At 36.8% G+C, this 20,829-nt stretch overlaps 2 protein-coding genes across 2 annotated transcripts; one reads left to right on the top strand and one right to left on the bottom strand.

Moving 5' to 3' along the window:
• Positions 1 to 512: 512 nt before the first annotated feature.
• Positions 513 to 8,475, top strand: LOC133881916 (extra-large guanine nucleotide-binding protein 1-like). Its single transcript, XM_062320987.1, has 8 exons — positions 513 to 1,874; positions 2,000 to 2,137; positions 2,222 to 2,332; positions 2,425 to 2,601; positions 3,107 to 3,284; positions 4,127 to 4,371; positions 6,935 to 7,098; positions 7,712 to 8,475. Exons 1-8 carry the CDS (start codon positions 843 to 845, stop codon positions 8,277 to 8,279), a joined length of 2,613 nt encoding a protein of 870 aa, XP_062176971.1. The 5' UTR covers positions 513 to 842; the 3' UTR covers positions 8,280 to 8,475.
• Positions 8,476 to 16,029: 7,554 nt separating this feature from the next.
• LOC133881790 (4-hydroxy-tetrahydrodipicolinate reductase 1, chloroplastic-like) lies at positions 16,030 to 20,632 on the bottom strand. Its single transcript, XM_062320824.1, has 8 exons — positions 20,249 to 20,632; positions 19,598 to 19,835; positions 18,817 to 18,950; positions 18,626 to 18,700; positions 18,165 to 18,266; positions 16,866 to 16,975; positions 16,673 to 16,760; positions 16,030 to 16,256 (listed from the first exon to the last, which is right to left on the bottom strand). The coding sequence occupies exons 1-8, from the start codon at positions 20,417 to 20,419 to the stop codon at positions 16,188 to 16,190; spliced, it is 987 nt and encodes a 328-aa protein (XP_062176808.1). The 5' UTR covers positions 20,420 to 20,632; the 3' UTR covers positions 16,030 to 16,187.
• Positions 20,633 to 20,829: the final 197 nt, after the last annotated feature.

The following is a 20,829-nucleotide window of genomic DNA, read 5'->3' as shown; positions in this document are numbered from 1 at the left end:
CTGTTTGAATAAATGAACTCCATCTAATCCCCTCACAATTTCCTTAATGGATACAACCATAGTTCTTGTCTTTGCCAGTTTTTTTTAGGCGAAATTATTCCTTTGTATGTCAAAGATTGTCTAGATATTCTACCAAGTATATATAGATGGATTTTTATTATATCAACATTAATTATCATTTTTAAAAAAATATTTGATAAATATAATAGCTGTTAGAGTGAATAAATGTCGAGTTGTTAAAATGATAGCGGTTGATAACTAAAATCATTTAATTTAAAAATTATAATTAAGATTAAAAAATCTACTCAGTAGAAATTTTATCAAAAAAATCCTACATTTTTCTAATTCGGACCGAAAAAAGACCTCGTCGATGTACAATTCGAAGAGGCATGGATTGCTCCAGACATTTTCCTACATCGTGCTGTAGAGAATATGAGCCCCAATGGCGCTGACTGGGTCTTCGGATTTTTGCTTTGCTTGCCAAAATTTCCTCCTTCAGAGTCTCTCCACTAGATTCCTGGTATTTTCTCTGGACGCGTTGAGACAAATTTCTATGGAAAAAGTCAAACTCTCTCTGCGTGAACTTTCTTTACTCAGTCATCTCTCCCGTCTCCGTCGTCTACCTTGTCACTACCACCGAACTGAAGGTTCCAGTTCATACACTGTTTCCCTCCGTTTCGCCTATTCGATTCTGGCCCAAAGGAGAACATAGCTTCGGCTTCGTAACTTTGTAAAGTTTCAGGTTGTGCTTTCTGGGTCGTTCAAATAATCGGATATGCTTCATGGGTTTGTGAAATTGAAGCTGGTCGTTCCGTTTTGTGTCTGAAATTGGATCAACAACAATGGCTGGGCTGCTGAGAAAGTTGCGGCCTGCTGTGCCTGCAATTCCTGACAATGATGATGACGGAAACGTCGACACCGATTACTCAATAGCCTTGGAGTACCATGGCCCCCCTGTCTCCTACGATATCCCCAAAGTAATCCCAGTTGACATTAGCCAAGTCCCAGTCGCCGCTCCAATTTCCTCGGCCTCTCTGTTGAATAATCTCTCACTCCCGGTGGTCCAACCAATCGTAAAGTCCAGACCTTCAAACCGGAAATCGTCAACGTTCGGTAACTCCAGTGCATTAGCTTGTGAGAATGGTTATGGTTCTGAGTCGAAAGCCAAGTTATCAGATGGAAATGAAAGTTCCGGTACGTTGGGATTTTCTAGCGATGACAAGGAGGAGGAGGGTGAAGGTTTTGAAGGTTATATAAACCCACCAGCAGAGTCTGGTTTAAGCTCGCGAGCGCATTCATCTGAGGCTTCCTCTTGCGGAGAGGATGATGGGAACGATAAAGCTCCTCGCCATGTCAAAAGGCCGTCAATTGTGACATTTCGTGACCCCCATGAAGAGTCAATTCGTTCTGAGGAAGGAGGAAGTGTTGTTAGCGTGAGCCCAAAGGTTGCGAGAAATGTGAAGAAAGGGGTGTGCTATCGATGCCTTAAGGGAAACCGGTTCACCGAGAAGGAGGTTTGCATTGTTTGTGGGGCTAAGTATTGTTATAATTGCGTGCTGAGAGCAATGGGGTCGATGCCAGAAGGAAGAAAGTGTGTTACTTGCATTGGTTTTAATATCAATGAGAAGAGGCGAGGGATGCTGGGGATGTGTTCTAGGATGCTCAAGCGGCTGCTCAGTGATTTGGAAGTTAAACTGATAATGGAAGCTGAGATTTTGTGTGAAGTGAATCAGGTACCACCAGAGCTTGTTTTTGTGAATGGTGAGCCTCTTAGTCAAGAAGAGCTTGTTCAATTGCAGAACTGCAAACACCCACCAAAAAATCTACGACCAGGATGCTATTGGTATGACAGACTATCTGGTTTGTGGGGAAAGGTGAGCATCAGGATCTATCATGTAGTAGTTCATTTTTTTTCTTTTTTTTTCTTCCTGTTCTCTTAACTGTTAAACTCAATTCTTTTGCACCACAATGGAATAACTGTTGTCCCTTGATTGAACAGGAAGGACAAAAGCCTTCCCAGATTATTAGCCCCCAGCTGGATGTTAGGGGCATCATCAAGCGAGAAGCAAGCAACGGAAACACAAATGTATTGATAAACAGTAGGGAAATTACGAAAGATGAGCTCTTGATGCTGAAGGTTGGTCCGCTCGATGCACTCTGGTTCTTTTGAATTGTTGTTAGCATTTAAAACATATAGGATTAAAGCGTTAAATGTTTGCAGGTGGCTGGGGTGACATGTGAAGGACAGCCTCACTTTTGGGTAAGTGCTGACGGGGAATACCAGGAAGAGGGGCAGAATCATATAGAGGGTAGAAGTAGAATATGGGACAAGGTATGTGTAATTGCTGATGTGTATTGCCATGCTTGTTTTACCTATTTCATCTTCTTAGACTTAAAATAAATGTGGAAATATCCTCTTTACAGACAATAACAAGGCTGGTTTGTGCGGTCTTATCTCTGCCAGTTCCTCCTGATTCTAAAAATCATTCTGGGGGAGAAGTGAATGGAGTTATCGCAGACAACCTTGAGCAGAAAAAATCACTTCTTAAACTTCTTTTAGTTGGTTATGACAAATCTGGCACGAGTACCATATATAAACAGGTAAAATATTAATGGAGGGAACTAACTTCACTTCAAACTTAAGCTATAATTTATGTTTGTGATAAATTAAACTTTGGTGACACCCCTAGCTTAGTTCTTCACCATTAATGCTCAACCTGCACTATAAATATGTTGATGTCCTCGTGCATTTGTGATGGCAAAAGTTAGATTAGTCTATCGGGACATTAATTCAATTCTCTTTACTACAGGATTATATGTTAACATGTAATAGAATTAAAGCTTATTTCAAGTAACTCTTTTTTCTCCCTTTTTTCCTTCTAGAATTATGATCTATACATATTCTTTTCATGTATACTTTTCTATCATACTGGATTAACTAGAGCAGAAAACGTAATGCTAACTTGAACCTTTTCACTAAGCGGTGTTAAAACACTTGCTAATAAAATGTGGCTTTAATACAATTAAAACCTGAAAACTCTTTTCCTTTGTTGAAGGGTCCTTAATATTTGGTGACACTAAAACCCTGTTTACTTGCTTATATTAGGCCAAGCTTCTGTATGATGTTCCCTTCTCTGAAGATGAGAGACAAGCTATTAAGTTTATGATCCAAAGAAATTTGTACTTGTATCTCGGTATACTTCTTGAGGGGCGTGACCAATTTGAAGAACAAAGTCTGCTTGAGAAGAGGAAAAGACGTGGTATCGATAACTCCGGGCCTTCAGGTACGTTGAGAGTTGGTCTACCTAATTTTCTTTTCCCTACGCATAGTATGCTATTTTGTCAATTTTTATCTGTAAGAATTATGTTAAGGATATGTAGAAGAGGCATAAAGTGTTTTTTATTTTTTTGTGAGTAAGAGGCTTTGTTTTTCATATTTCAGTTTGAAGTTTAAACAAATGAACTTCTGATGGGAAAGGAAAACCTGTTAAACAAGTTTCCTCCTCCTGTTTCTCTATGATGTCTTCGTTTAACCAAATGGCCATTGTGAATTCTTCACCACAGCTAAATGAGTTGGATTGGATTCTTCAAGTCTCCAGTTGGACAGAACCACATCTTGACCATCATGTACTGTAGAGGCCAAGTGGTTGATCACTTAAAACTGTTCTGACTTTAAAAAAAAAAAGGTTCTCTTTTCTTTATTCTTTGTTTGACCTTGAGAAAGTACATGAAGTATATGTCAAGGATGGGCTCAAGGACATCTTGAGGTAGCTATTTAATTGAATTTCTATGTAATGGCCGCCATCATGGAGTAGTTGGACAATTTTGACGTAGACTAGGATATAGCAATGGGGAAGTTTGTGCATAAGCAGCATTTCTACTTTCCAGGGAAATATAATACTTTCTAAACCGTTTAAAGGAAATAAAATTCAAATGTGAAATTGGGTAGTATTCTGGATTTAGAGCTCTTTTTACTGCTAAAATTACATGAACGTTTGGCTCTTTTTACTGCTTAAAATTCAAATGTGAACCATTTTATGCTTCAAATGAGTTACAATGTCATTTAGCATGAAGATTTTGATGTCAGTAATTTCCGTATCTAATTTTTTTTTTTTTCTGTTAGCAGCAGGTGATACAATCCAGATTGATGATACAACAATCTATTCCATTGGTCCTAGAGTGAAACGTTTCTCAGATTGGCTCCTCCAAGTTATGGTGTTGGGTAATTTGGAGACCATATTTCCAGCTGCTACTCGTGAATATGCACCATCTGTTGAAGAGTTGTGGAATGATGCAGCCATTCAAGCGGCATATGGCCGGAGGAATGAATTAGAAATGCTACCTAGAGCAGCTACTTATTTCCTAGATCGGGTGAGACATGCTCTGTCATCCCTGTCTCTAGTTTCAAAAGACATAAATACTTGAATAGGCTCCTTTTTCTTTTTTCTTTTTTTTCTGTTTTCTTTTTCAATCATGTATATCCCCTACGATGGATTGTTGATGATCGTTGGTTGTATTCCCCATATTTTGCTATTATAGCTTGATCCACAGTGAATAGTAGAATAATAGTAGGAACTCTTATCCCTTTTGAAAGGATATCCTCCTTTCCTTCAGCTCCCATAATCGCTCAGTGAACTACTTCTTGCCAACCATTCTTGATCACTTCAATGGTCGTTAATGTATAGTGTGTTTAATTTGGATTATACTTCATAGGATTTGTTTTTACTCTTTCTAGAGGGGAGAGGGAGAGGAGGGGGAGTGGGGTTCAGATTTTCTTGTTGGATTGGAATGAAAATTAGAGTGGATTAGAGCTGAAATTGGAAGTAGTAGTTCTGTTATTATAGTAAATACTTGAACAAGCTAGGCACTGGATTTGACTAGATTGATTCAGTCATACTTACGAGTTAGAAGATTACGTGAATCCAATTAGTGCAAGAAACTTGAGTTCATTGCTGAAGCTAAGATCTGTATTATACATTCAGAATTTTAGGGCTTAGGTGGCAGCACACGTGGCAGTACCGAATCCCCAAGACAGTAGTGAATAAGGAGTGTAATCTCCATATATTATTTCCCTAAGTGTTTTAGCTAATAAGGAATGTATTTTCCATTAGTTTATTTTCCTGCATTATGTTATAACGGCTAGACCTAATGGTTATGTCTTATGACCTAGCCGTCTTCTATATAAGTGTAACCCTAATCAATAAAATAGCATACTGAATTATTATCAAACCTAGAACCTTTGTTGATATCTTAGAGGTCACGGCTCCCTTGAAGTAGCCATTGGAAATCAAGGCTCTCTCGAAGTAGTTCATATCCATTTTTCTTTTGTTCTTTTTATTATTTGATTGCATCAAGTGGCATCAGAGCGAAGGTTGATTGTTTTCTACAACAATCTCTGATCCACATCATCACCATGTCTTTCTGGAATGAAGAGGAATGAGCGAGGCTAGACAAGATGCGGTCAGAATTCCTCGCGGACAAAGAAGAAGCGAGCAAACGGATGGAGGAGATCAGGAAAAGAATTGAAAGCTTTTCTCCACCACGCACCTCTTCGGCAAGCCAAGCCCCACCCATAACACCTACCTCACCGGCTGCCACCGTCATAAAAAAGAGGAAGAAAAGAGCGGTCGAAGCAACAAAAATCCATCCACACCGGCGTCCCACCAAACCATCGTTGACCGGCCGCAAATGAGCCCATCTCGGCCCTTCCAAATGCGCTGTCATCAACTCACACTGCGCCTCCATGCCTCTAGGAGTCACTCGTGTTCATTGTGGTGTGAGAGAGGTAAAGAAGAGAGCTTTTGTTTTTTCTTGGTTCAGGAAGAGAAAGAAAAACGAAAAAGAAGAAGAAGAAGTTGGTCAAAGGAATTGGGATTTTATCTCTGGATCGGAGCTCATACTGCTAGCCACTCTTGCGGATTATTTTGGACTTGGACAGCGGACCCACAGAGCTTGGATAATGTTCGGATGAATCTTGGAATTCTCAAGTGTGGTGCAACAGTTCTATTCTTGGAGCCAAGCCTCCCAGACGCATCCACGGAAAACAGTTGGGTTTCTCCAAACGCTACTACAGAGGAGTGGGCTCCTATGACAGCGTTGGATCCACGGCTTAGTTTGGCTAATTTGGTATACATTGGATACGGTGGAGATCCTGCTTCTGCGCTTCATATCACAAGGAGAAGATCAGAGATAAATGTTCTTCAATGCTTTGTTTTTGGTCCTAAAAGCGCTGGAAAGTATTCTCTTTTGAATTCATTATTAGGAAGGCCTTTCTCAAAAATTAATTCAACAAATGGCGAGCGTTATGCAGCAAACGTTGTTGATAAGCTTGGGGGAAGTAAGAAGACTCTTATATTGCGGGAGATACCAGAAGATGGAGTTAAAAACATTTGTCTAATAAGGAATTTTTGGCTGCTTGTGATGTCGCTGTCTTTGTCTATGCCAGTTCAGATGAAAAATCGTGGAAAATATCAAATGAACTTCTACTGGATGTCACTAGGCATGGACTGATTTTTGCAAAACCATAATTCTTCCTTGGGACAAGGAAGATGTTAAGGGAGAGAGATGATACGTTCAAAATTTTAGGGCTTAGGTGGCAGCACACGTGGCAGTACCGAATCCCCAAGACAGTAGTGAATAAGGAGTATAATCTCCATATATTATTTCCCTAAGTGTTTTAGCTAATAAGGAATGTATTTTCCATTAGTTTATTTTCCTGCATTATGTTATGATGGCTAGACCTAATTCTTTTTCTGATCAAGGCACTCTCGAAGTAGCTCATATCTCCTTTTCTTTGTTCTTTTTATTATTTGATTGCATCACTGTACAATCAACAGGTTCTAGTCATTTAAGTAGTGACTCTGCCCTTTAGATTTTGTGGATGAATTTGGGTCTTTGCTATTGTTATTTTCTAATATTTATGTTCCAAATGCAGGCTGTAGAGATTTCTAGGACAGATTATGAACCTTCTGACATGGACATCTTGTATGCTGAGGGGATTACCTCATCTGATACCGTTGCTTGCATGGAATTTTTATTTCCCAAGTCATCACTTGATGAATTAGTCGACTCTGCCTATCAGCACGATCCTTCAATAAGGTCAGTTCTCCTATATATTCATTAATGGTTTCATTTATGGCCATAAATGCCTTCATCATTATCAAGTTTGAACATGGTAAAATCTCTTCATCACTGTTGTCAACTATTTTCTGCTAAACAAGTTTTGGGCAACGCAGTTTAAGTTTTTACTTGTACGGATGCCACTTGATCCATAGATCAAAGCTTAAACTCAAGGAAACTGCAATTTGGCCTTTCATATCATGATATCCAATTTAAACTATACTTGTCTGACCATTTCTCATTGTTCTTGAAAAGAAAAGCACTAGTTTTCATCTCAGATACTTGAGCTTCAGGCCATTTCTCATGGTGGCAGCTCATGTTGAAAAATATTCAGTGTCAGTGTTTCTTTTTTGTTTTTTTTCATAAAATTATTTTTAATTTCTTAGTAACAGAAACTTGTTTGAAATTCTTGGAAATCAAATATCAATTATTTTCACACTAAACCATGTATGTTTATGAGTTGCGTAGAGAATGGGATAGGTGGCCGGTGCTTAATTGATTCACATGTATTTGCATGAATTCTTTTTTTTTTTTTAAAAAAAATAAATAAATAAATAAATTACCTCACCATATTTTTGCTTACCATTTTCAGGTACCAACTCCTCAGAGTGCATCCAAGAAGCCTAGGAGTAAACTGCAAGTGGTTGGACATGTTTGAAGACGCTGATATTCTGGTATTTTGTGTTGCCTTGACTGACTATGATGAATGTTCTGAAGACTTTAATGGAGTCTTGACCAACAAGATGATGGCCAGCAAGCAGCTGTTTGAAAGCATAGTCACTCATCCGACCTTTGAGAACAAGAACTTCCTGCTGATTCTCAACAAGTTTGACCTGCTTGAGGAAAAGATCGAACAGGTGCCTCTCACACGATGTGAATGGTTTCATGACTTCAAACCCGTTACCAGCCAGAATGTTCACAACAGCACGAACCCTTCTTTGGCTCAACGTGCTTTCCACTATATAGCAATGAAGTTCAAGATACTGTTCCGTTCTCTCACAGATAACAAGTTGTTTGTTTCCCGAGTAACTGGGTTGGAAAAGGATACGGTCGATGATGCTCTCAGATATGCAAGGGAGATTGTGCTGTGGGAAGAAGAGAAACCTTACTCCATTACCGACATGTGTATGTCCTCTACCGAGGCAAGCACCACCACATGATTTTTTTTTTCTTTTTTTTTTTTGTATATACACACGCACACTCGATCGAATTGAAACGTGCATGTATAGGAGAATCCCATAATGAGTCCTGTGTTTTGGTTTTAGATATTTTTGACATGTATCAAAAGGGATATTTCCAAAAAGTTGTAGCCCTTTCAGATTTATCAAGTAAAAGAATATGTTATTATTTCTGTCATGACCCTGTGATATTTTAGCAAAGGTGACAAAATATCTAGGTGTGGGGATGTTAGACACCTTTTCTTGCTTTTGATGATGTTGCTTTCCTGTGGTAACGTTTCTGCTTGCGTATCATTTCAAAATCTTCCACCCACGCATAAAACACCAAGAGGGAAAATGGAGGAAAAGCCAATGAAAACAAGTTAATTTCTTCTTAACGTACCTAAAAAAAAAAAAAAAAAAAAAAAAAAAAAAAAAAAAAAAAAAAAAAAAAAAGAAGCTAGAAGAAGCATGTGTCCGTTTCCTCTTAAACCCATAATTTGGGCTTAGGTTTTCCTACTAGGTAAGTTTAAAAAAGATCAAGCACTAGATGCATATTCAAGTACAAAAGGGGTGGGCATTTATGTTTGTTTATGTGTTTTGGGTCGTGCTTTTTGTTTTTTGTTTGAAAAGATGTAACATTAAAGTGAAAAGTAAATCACATTATTCACATAGATCGACTGCCTTGATTGGAACCTTGTAAACGAAATATTCATGTTTGCACCCAAATCATAAACATGGCAAAGCGATAATATGCATTAATGGAAGCCAAACAAGAGAGATAGGCATTTCCGGCCAGTATCGTGGCAATTTCTCCATTCTGCTTGCTTCGGCAAATTCTATCTATCCCTTCCGGTGGGTCTATAGACTAGTATAAACAGCAAGCTCAAATCTGAATACCATTCCACCATTATTGGAGTTGTGGGTCAGGCAAATCTCCCCACCAGCTTCTATAGCTTGGGAAGTTGTCAGCCCAGAGTGCAGGGCCCTACACTCCTCTCTCATTCATTCATTCCCCCACCCGAATTCCCTGGAACTCTGGTCTGAATTTAACTATCAATTTTAGCAGTTTTTGTCAATTTCTCTAGCAATTTTTTGGGGTCCTCCGCAGTAAATATAGAAAGTCTCTGTAGATCCACCTGTACGAACAAGGCTTGGACAGCCCGGTGAACCTTCTAGCTTCTAGGCCTCTTTTACATTTTCTACCGTAATTTAGACAGAAAATTGCTGATCATTTTCTTACAAAAAAAAAAAAAGCAATTCATTTTACATGGGCATAGAAGTATCAACTTTTACAAGCAATATTGTCTAAAACAACTAATGACTACATTAATACACCAAAACATGTTCACTTAAAAATCATCAAAGAAAGCACGTTGGAACATAATTCCCTATCTTCCTTTGCATGCTCTCCTTGGCATCGCTGGCTCAGCAGGGCGCAAACCGGTCCATAAGCAGACACACGGTGGCTTCCGACAACATAGTACTATTATTGTCTCTCTGAACCACTCTGCCCTCCTTGCCAGCAGCTTCCTTTGCTTCTTCAACTTCCCCTCCTTTTTTGGCTTTCGAAAAGAGTAATAGCTTCCGGGCCTTAACCTTCTCTCCGAGCTTTGCAAGCTCCCCCATCCACGTCTCTACCCGTGCAGACATTCTCCGACTCAATCACGTAGAGCTAGAACAAACGTTGTTGTTTCCTTTTGCTTTCTTCTTCTTCTCTTGTTGAATGAGCTTTTGAGAGGAAAAGGCACAAAGCTGGTGGGTTATATATACATAGAGAAGAAAAATTGGGGTGGCTGTTTTGGAGGCAATGGTTTTTGTGTGAACAAAATCGGGGTGTACGTGGCCGTGTGGGCGCACCTGGGAAGGGGTGGCGGTGGCACACAGGATATAGTTCTAGTATATTCCTTCATGGAACGTCTGGCTGTGCATTCTCGGAGTAGTTTCACGCGCGCGTCGGCATACGGATATAAAAAAATCTTTTATAATTTTTAGTTATTTTCTTAATTAAGTATTTTATATTTAAAATATTAATTTAGATTCTATGGGCACACCCACTCCAATACTACATGATGGTGTGTGCCTGTAGTTTCTGTTAGTTATTTATCCTTTCTCCCTTAATTAATTACGACAGCATTCTTCAAACCAAAATTTCATGGCAATAAGTAAAAAACTTGTTACAACGAAGTTAATTACCTTACGTTCTTTTTTTTTTTTCTTTTTTTTTTTTTTTTTTTTTTTTTTTTTTTTTTTATATAGATTAAGTTAATTACCTTACATTTAGGGTCTCAAAATTAAGTATTATCTAGCCGGTTGATTTGGTTGATGGCACGGTGAGATTCGGACACCTAGCTGCAAGAGGGGAGTAGGAGCAATCAGAGATTTGTCGATGGTGGTACGGTGGAAAGATCTTGGATGCTTAATTAAGTTAAAAAGGGTGGAAGATGAATTGCTTGGAGAATAAAAGTTAAAATCTTAATAGTGAAAATGATTGTATTATTATACCTAAAATGATTACATATCTTGTCCTTATGACATGTTATGATCTTGGTTAGGTGTCGTTCACTGATGAGGCATAACCTTGATCACGTATGATACCAAATTACGTCATTGGCTTGATGTGACGCCAAATTACAGCTTACTGTATGGCAGGTTATGGCCATGACCAAGGGTAGAAATACACCCAATTTTATTAAAACAAAAATACCCATATAATTCTTTTAAAATCATATTTTACACCCCCCCCCCCCCCCCCCCCACCACCCTTTTTTAAAAAAAAAATAAAAATAAAAATAAAATTTAGTTTTGTCACTCAAACCTAAAATGCTATTTCCACTCTTGGCCATGACCTGATGTTGCGACAGATCCTGCATTCGTTGGGGGTTAGGCCAAGACTAGGGGGCAGATTCTCTAGGACTTGCTTAATGCAACTGTTGTGTTGGTACTTTGGCTTTCATGACCAGATCAAGGTCCATGCATGGTTTGAGTTTAACCAATCTGACCCCAATCGTCGACTCCATGCCTGCATACTCGACCTAGGTCGGTGGAGTGGATATATGATATATACTTGCCCAAATTTAAGGGGCAAAATTTATAGCGTGGCACACATAATACAACCCATAAAATTGGTGTTTGAAATAGATCTATTAGTTATTAAAAAAAAAATCGGACATTCAAATCAGAATGTAGACAAAAGCAAATTATATTGACAATCACTCTCATAAAGCAGTAAATATTGACTCTGCATTTTGTTGTAGAAGCTCGCGCGTATATACTATGAATGTATATATAGATTCTCTACTAGTTGCACAGAAAAAACAATTATTATTATTTTTTTTTTAAAAAAATAAAAATAAAAATTGGAATCCTTGTTGAAAATGTGGTTAATCACAAAAAATGGGCCTTAACCTATCAAACATTTTAAGCTTCAACAAAGGCTGCTATTTTAGGGTCCCATGGTCAGCCTCTCCCTCTGTGGTAGGGAATAGGGATTGTCTTCTTCCTCCCAAATATGTCCCTCTTACTTTTATCTTTCTTGAACACTCACGTGAATTCCACTCCTATGAATGTGACCACAACGACACTACATTGATTCCAGCAATATTCTGCTCTTTCTTGGAAATCTCACATAAAAACCTGCCCCATTTTTAGGACCGGCAGTTTTTGATAGGACTTGTAATACGATATAAACGCAACACAAAATTAAAGGGTTAGAGTTTATAGGTCATACCCATTTAATTAAATGGGTCAAATCAAATTGATTTATATATAGTCTTATGCCCACGTTTTTTAAAGAGAACAAGAATTTGTACTACCCCTACCATATCCAACGGTGGTAGTACAACAGCTTCCCATTCAACCTATCCAATCCATAACTTTAGGCTTGATTGTTGACAATTTGTTGTGGCTAACCATGCGGAGGCTGCACACCATGAATGAGAGTAGGATTTTTTTATTTATTATTTTTATTATTATTTTTTCTATTAAGCCCAAACTAAGGATAGGTTCATCCTCATCCATGATATTTTTTCAAAGATGAAGAAAAGTTCATTTATTCAACTTATTTTTATTTAGATATCAAGAGCGACATTTACAAACATCTTTTTGGCCCACGTACACATACCATTTCACAGGTGAAATGTCAAAGGCCCAACAAAAAAAAAAAAAAAAAAATTGACAAAGTGGGCATTATTTTTCAAGCACTTAAGCACTCAAGAAGCATAGAAATGGAAGCCTCAGAATAGAGCACCACAGGCGAGTTGACTCGCTTGAACCGGCTAAAAGCTTGAAGCAACCCAGTTGCGGCCTCTTCCTTGGGTTCAACCTTGTGGCTGGATTCAGCATGATTGGTAGGGCTCGAGCCATTCGAATGGAGAGTTTGACCCTTTTCTCCCAGCTTGGTCACCTCATTAGTCCAAATATTAACCACCGCAGACATGACTAAAAATCTTCCTTAATTGGTGGCAAAAACAAACAAATTGAAGAAGAAAATGACGCTACAAGTGTGCTTTGGAGATATTTTGGAACTTTTGGATCGTCGATATTCTGAGCCGTGAAGGGAAGTAGGGTTTATATAAAAGAAGGTTGAGAAGTGAATTAGAAGGGTGATGTAACACAAGCGGCGCACGCGTTCTTGCTCTTCTATCTGTGCGCTTTGAAACAGAGAGCCAGTTTCAGTCATCTTTTTTGTACCCACAGGAAGTCCCAAAACCAGAGGCAGTCCAGAGCAAGCTAGTTGTATCTTACTTTTTTTTTTTTGGCCAATAGTATGTGTTGAAACTCCAACTTCTATGCATATCTGATACAGGTTTAGCACACAATTATAATAATAATAATAATAACCTATTTCTTCGGAAGAAAGAAATAACTCTCTTCTTATTCTTCTTCTTTTTTTTTTTTCTTTTTTTTTAATTATTTTAATTATTATTATTACTATGCATAAGGTTTTATTTTATTGTTTTTAAGTTTTAACTGTATACATGATGTTATGTTATTCAAAACTTTTAAATGAAGTCATCATATGACATTATATATACTATTAAATACAACAAAATAAAATTGACCATAAAATAACTCATAATCCTATACTATGTAGGACGAGCAAATAACAAAAGTAATTTCTTACCAAAAAAATAAAAAATAAAAAGTTCTTTCTGGGCCCATTATGAGAGGATAAAAGTGACGTAGCATAATTATTTTTTTTTAAAATGATGTACCATCATCTACATTGTTAAATGCAATAAAATAAAATTTTAACCATAAAATGATTTCAAATTGTTAGAAAAGATAAACAAAAGCAGAAAAACGAAATGCTCCTAAGACGCATTACAACGTCGCTTTCTTTAATAAATTATTTGCTCCCACCAGAAATATATGCAAAAGGTTACAACAAATATTTCTCCAGGATACAATGGAGCTCAGAATCCTCTGTTTATTTAATTGCGTTTTGTACAAACAAAAATTAAATCCGAATACTTTTAGATTTTTCTATTATATTAAGAGACAGACAGAGACTTTTTAAATTTAAAATACATAAGGTATCAAAAAAACATTAAAGATAAAATGAATTTTGTTATTTCTTTTATTAATCACTGTACAGTAGTTATTTCTGTATTTTTTCTAATAATTGGACAGCAGTTACTTATATATAATATTGAAATAACTGCTAATCCTACCGTCCATAACTGCTTAAGTAACAGTCATAAACTGTTATTTTAATAGACACTTAAATCTGACCATCAGATCAAATAACTATCTATGATTATTTAATAATAACTATTTAATCATTATTAATTAATCTCAACCATTAGATCAAATGTGATTTGACCTTACAGTTTATTTTAGATTAAATCACTAGATCAATTGATCATGACCATCCAAAATTGAAAGGTCATGATTAGATCGTTCTGAGCTCCGATGCTTTGTGCTAAGTGTCAAGTGCGCCATCAAAGCGCCCTACAGCCCACTGCCACACGTGCGTGTCCAATGCTTCGCACCGTACTAAAGTATACACAAAAGAATATACACCCAAGCATTACTTTAAATGCATAAAGTGTGTTGAGCCTTATAAATGTCAACTACAGTTTCTCTTTTCTCATGTGGAACTGTCTTTATTTAATGCTTTTTAACACCTTCATTTTAAAATATTCTCAAGACACAAAATATATATATATATATATATATACACACACATGTTAATTTTGAAAATACTTTTTAACACAAATGAAATGGAGAGATCCTTCGTTCCCATTTTAACGCTCAAAAAGAGGAGATATCTGTAGTTAAACTAAGGAACCGCATAATAGCATGGAAACTCCGGTGGACCCTGTAAAATGAGAGCAAGGGAAGAACAAACACAACAATCCGCCATGAGTTCCCAACCACGGTCTCATTACTCATATCACTTATTTAGAACTCCACAATTTTAGATCAGCTTATATATTGCACCTCTATAATAATTTTTTCCTCTATAATATTTTTTTCTTAATTCCATAAATAATGCAACTCTACCAGTAGAGTTATACTCTTTACTTTCTTTCTTTTTTTTTTTTTTTTTTTTTTTTTTTTTTTTTTTTTCATTCTTTATCTCCGTTTTTTTTTTTTCTTCATTTATAGTGGAGATCTAAGGGAAAGTGTGTAAAGTAGTGGAGTTATCAAGTGGGACCCACGTAGAAAAAATACTATAGAGTTAAAAATAGATAATCGGATGTATTGTACATTTTAAAACTCATTAGTTAAACTAGATAAAATAAATTTTGATTAATTATTTTAGATTAAAAATACATAAACCATTGGGAGTGCTCTTAGTACTACTCACTCTATCGAACTTGCTACTATTTATATTTTTATTTTGTTTGCAACAATCACTTACAAGAAACTCTCCATCAGAAAAATGGTCTACATGCGACATTTCATGAGAATCGTCAATTTTTAACATTACCTGCAAACTAAACACGAATCCAACACAAAATTAACAAGTTAGAGTCAAGGGATATAGCATGTTAACTTAATTTGGTCAAATTAGAGTCTTATACTTATGTCTCAACACAACTCAAACCCGACACACGACATTTATGATTGACAATTTTTGACATAACCCACAAATTCAACGCAAAATTAATGTTTGAGTAAAAATGTCTTATCCATTTAATTAAATAGATCGAATAGAATTGACCTATATAATTTTATACTTATATTTCAACACAATCCTGACCCAACATACAAACATGAATTGTCATCCTTAATATTATGCAAAATGCAAGATATGCCTTTGTTCCTTAAGCAAAGAGAAAGGAAAGAAGAAAAGCCGGGGATTTGATCATACAAGCCCAAGCATGATAACCGTTGGAGCTCCAATGGGTCAGCTCATTCAAGCTCAGCAATGCTTTAGCTCAGACTGCCTCAGCTTCCTTGCAGGAATGACTCAAATGAGATCGGCACATGCTAGTTCCCTCGTCAAGCTTTCATAAACCAAGACTTGTGTTATATTCAAGAAAATTAGTCAGCCTGTTTGTAGGCATTGCCCAACCAAAGGTCTGAGCCAAGGTCTCTAGTGCTCAAGCTTGGCTCGTTGCACACTACCATTGTAGTCAATAGAGGTAATTTCTGGACAACATTATAGTATTGAGGGCTGATACATGGGGGACGGTTTTCCGTCCCCACCAATCATTTTTCTTTAGTATTTGCCTCCACTCCTAGTTATCATTGCAACCATCAACCGCATGGTTCTCCGAAAAATAAACAAGAAAAATAGTAGTAGAAAACGATGATGCCCAAAACTATGAATGCAAAATTGTTATCCCCAAGTTACTAAAACAAGTACCTACTTATCAAAAAAAAGTTACTAAAACAAGTACCTAATAAACTTAAGCTAAGTTAAATACTCATACAAATCTGTATTCAAACCCTACTTCATCGCATGTTACCCTCCCGCAAGACATCGATCATATTGTATATCCGCTTGTCGGCCTTTGACTGGACCTACAATTTCACAATATTTGCACAATTAAATAGTAAAGAAACAGAGCATGGTTAAACACAACACCGTAATACCTTAAACCCAACTCCAGTCAACAAAAACATGGGAGAAACGCAAAAGTTATTGCTCAAAATTCAACAAATATTCTTCTTATCTTTTTTGATAAGCAACAAATACTCTTATCACTGAAGGTGTTTTTGATATAGTTTTGAGACAACTAATTCTTTCTTAAAAAGATATCATAGTATTATCTTTGACCAATGAGATATTGCAGAAAAAGGTCAAAGAGGTAAAAATATAGTAGTTATAACTGCTATTACAGTTGGATTACATCGGAGTCTACATCGTTATTAATCATTAATGTAAAACATTATAACAGAAACAATCACCAAAGCAAGAGGAATGGAAGCATTAGTACCTTCTTAGCAAGGAATAATACTGCATCAATGGTACCCTCTGCATATATTGATCTACCACAAACGTTATGCTGAAACTCAAAGGAAACTCTGCAAGGAAAAAGATACATAACATCATTCAAAGCATATTAGCTGACACACAATAAAAAAGTCCATGAGAGAGAGAGAGATATGACTGAGGATGTTGATTATTACGTTTGATCAGGTGATGTCAGATGATACATATGAAATGCATGACCTGACAAATACTCCTCTGGAACTCCCACCATCTCAAGTTGTGGCCTGGGATCCCGTATCATTTGTATCTGAGAAAAATGTTAAAAAAACAAAAAGATTAATGAAGATGCCAAAACTCCTCAAAAACATTTGAGACAAACACTCGTTTTCACCGCAAAGCAAATGTGACCCAGACAAAAGAAATTAGAAATGATACTCTCCCATTGAAAAAATATTCCTACCAAATTGGAAAAATTAAACTTTAAATTCAGAATGCTTCTAAAGATGCTTAAGACAATAAGCTGATGAAAAATAATTTAGATATGTGCCTGTCAGACTCTTCTATTGATTTAGGAAATAGCTAAAAAGCATTTTTATCCAAAATTCTGGTGCTCCTATTTATATAGCCTCCAGTACACGCACACAAGAGGGAGAAAGGGACAAAGGAATAACACTTGGATAGAGGTCCTTTTGAAATCATTTAGTTCTTATAGTTAAATGGCCAATTAATACTTATAGCTGTCATCAGATAAAAGTGCTGAGATGATAAAATAATGAAGACTAGGCTAGAAGGCCAAGGATTCTAATCCTCTATTTCCCATAGAGCCTTTAACTGCTACTATGGAATGAATGTTGGAAACTATGAAAGGGGCAAGGGGACCACCTGGATTCAAGGTAGTCTAACTCAATTCTAACAAATTCCTCTATATTTAAAACTAATCTTTTTTCAGGTAAAATGAACACCTATGAGCAAAGCTTCCATAAACCAACACAAAATAGGCCAATTTAAAAATGTATTTGCAAATGCAAGCTCCAAATTCCAGCTTGGTCCACTTCTGTACAATTGATGCTGAACAAGAAAATTATGACAAATGATTAGCAAATTGTAACACTCCAGTCCCATATTAGAAAGATGAGAAGCCCACAGAGTGGATGGTTTATAAAGAGACACTCATGGGTGCTAAGTATTACATTGCTTACTTACTAAGTGAAATTGAACTTTATAAGTAATTCTAGGGAAGCTCTAAATTGACTAATCATTTTTGGGGTAATAGCACAATTGAGGCTAGCACTTTTCCTGAGTCGTTACACAAAATCCAGCAAATCTCACAAGAATTATTTTGGAGAAGGAAAAAGAATCTGATACATTTTTTTGATAAGTAACGTAAATTCATTAAAAGCACAAAAGGGCGCAACTGTAGTACACATGGAGTATACAAAAGAAAAAAAGAATCTGATACATATCAAAAGAATATTATACAAGTTCCTTTAACTTACTTGGTCCACATCAAAAGACACCCCCAATTTCTGGAAGCAAGAAATAACAGATTTGGCAGTTCCAGATGTGTCCATTTTGCTTGCTTGATGGGATTCCATCACCTAAAATTTGAAATGAATGCCTCAGACAGTGCTAATAATACAATGAAGTAACTCACACTCTAACATAAGATTCAATTGTTTTAAAGAATGGATGATGAGTAATGAGAGCTGAATTGCAAGATTAGTTAGTTCACGTAATAGGTGCAGTGATTAAGCATAGACTAAAGATTCATCAAATAAGAGACAAGTGTAGCACCATTGTAATTTTAAATTTATTACCAAGGCTTGGTTGATTTGAGTATTCTTATGAATGACCATCTTGAAATAGCAATTTACAGATAAGAAAACCCAATGAAGGGATTAGAACTACTTGAGCCCCTACCCTCCCAATGAAAATTGAGAGAGAGAGAGAGAGAGACCTGTAGGGAGTACCCAGAGAAGGCCCCAGGAAATTGCTCTGCCATAATTTCCATGGCTGCAAGAAACGCAACAACCTGACCAAACAACAAATTATACAAGCACGAAAGGAAAAGTTATAGTGTTAAACTATACACGATTAAGCATACTGATTTACAAAAACAAAAAGCCAAGAGCAATGAATTCTGATCACCTGTTTACCCATTTGTGGGGAAATTACTGCATAAACTTTAAAGTCTTCTACTGTCTTATACAACAAGTCCCTGTCTCCACCAGTGGTTCCCATCACAAAGGGCACTCCAACTTTACAATATAGCTCTGCATTATCTACACATCCACAACATAAGATTTAAATAAGCTTAAAGAGATAAACTCAAAAGATGAATAGAAGAATTAGAGCCTCTGCACCAATATAGTAAATGATATAGAATTGGATCAAATTACTTTAACCAAAAAAAGTAGTATAATAATTAATTCATAACTTCCATATTAATTATTATATATTGATCCATTACCGTAGTAAAGTTGGATTATTGTAGGCACAGATTTGCACCACAAGCGTGGATTAAGTAGTAAGGCACAGAATCACACGGATTATATTATACTACTATAACAAAAAGTAGTAAGGCACTGATTCGCACAAACATGGATTAAACACAGTTATTTTGAGTCAACTTTCTCGGAGTACTGATACAACATAGTTACAATTTACAATAAGTAAAACCACATAAAACAACAGACAGCCTTATAAGGTTAAGGAGATGGGTTTAGGACAGCCACAAACTAATTTAATTTCCCATACTTGATTATATAGAAGTAATATTGGATTCAAGATAAAATGGTGACTTTACTCTGTTGTAAGATCTTAAATCAAAGCGCCATTTTGCCACAAAAGAAATTTCTATGGAGTCCAGGTTATGGTTTTGTTTTCTGTTTTTTCTTTGTTTCCAAATAGTATGTTCCGTAATTCTTACCATTTACCGCAGAAGGCACAGTGTAGTCCACCACAATCAAATTTGGATGTTCATTGAAGACAGATGCAAGGACATTTTCTCTGTCAGCTGGACCATGTACCACAATATCCTTCCCATGCACTTGCAAAGTTTGTCCAGACTCCTCTGCCGAACCAAATGATACAGGAACAACATTAACTCCTGCAGAGTCTGCTGCTTTGATAACAGCCATCCCCATTTTGCCTGTACAACCATTTACCTGAAACAAATGTAGTAACAAGAAATGCATGAGGTGCACCATCTCAGCCATGAGATGCTACAAATAGTCTTAAAATGTACAACTACTCTCATCACAGAAGATTTACAAAATTGATCAATTTCGGGTCTCTTCCCCGACTCAATAATAAGCATACAAAAAGTAATTCGCAGTGTTGTTAAATTATATGTCATTATCAAACACTCCTCAGTCGTCTCAACATCAACGAAAAGTGGCAAAATAAATCTGATACAAGCTGGAATATACTTTTAGGCAAAACCAATTATTATGTCAATCAGGGTTTAGAGCAGCTGAATGGGTCTCAAGTTGAACTGAAAAGGTAGAAATGAAGTTTGTGAAACTCATTTCCCCTCAAGCATTAGTAATTACTATAGAGGGTGTTATCGTCGGTTTACCATGATGGGAATGCTGAGGTTCTGGGACAACGTCGTTTTGTAGAGATTTTGTGTGGTTGACACGGAGGACGACATTGAGATGACAGACGATCTTGATCTTGATCTTTGGTTCCGATGACTACCTCCAGAGAAGAACCCCAGCTGGAGGTTCACTTTAAGCAAGGACGCCATTGTCAGAGGAGTCTACGAGAGAGGCGGATGTGGTCGGGGCTGGCGTTGGGGTTTAGGCTTGGGTATAAAACCCTGAAATGAATTTCGTCTTCTATGGAACCCTACTCCCAAAACCTCAGCTTTGGGCTCTACACTACAGTCGTTTTCTTGTGAGTCTTCTGGCGTACGGGCCCATTCCGGGACATTTGTTTCCCATCCCCCGAAGAAATCATGTGTGTGTGTTACTTATAGGAAAACTCCGGCAAACAAGTAAGATAATCAAATTTCTAATAAACAAGACTTAATTATGTTCAAGTCAAGTGGGAGGTTGTTATAATGATGACTTGCTTTCAATAAATCTTGTGTTAGCCCCCTCTTGTTTGATTAGTGGAGATGATTCAACTCCACTTTTGTTAGTTCGTTGGTTCTCT

The sequence above is a fragment of the Alnus glutinosa genome, chromosome 11, assembly GCF_958979055.1.
Source record: "Alnus glutinosa chromosome 11, dhAlnGlut1.1, whole genome shotgun sequence".
Classification (NCBI taxonomy): Eukaryota; Viridiplantae; Streptophyta; class Magnoliopsida; order Fagales; family Betulaceae; genus Alnus; species Alnus glutinosa.
Note: the sequence above shows the minus strand (reverse complement) of the source record. Positions and strands in the feature narration are given on the sequence as shown.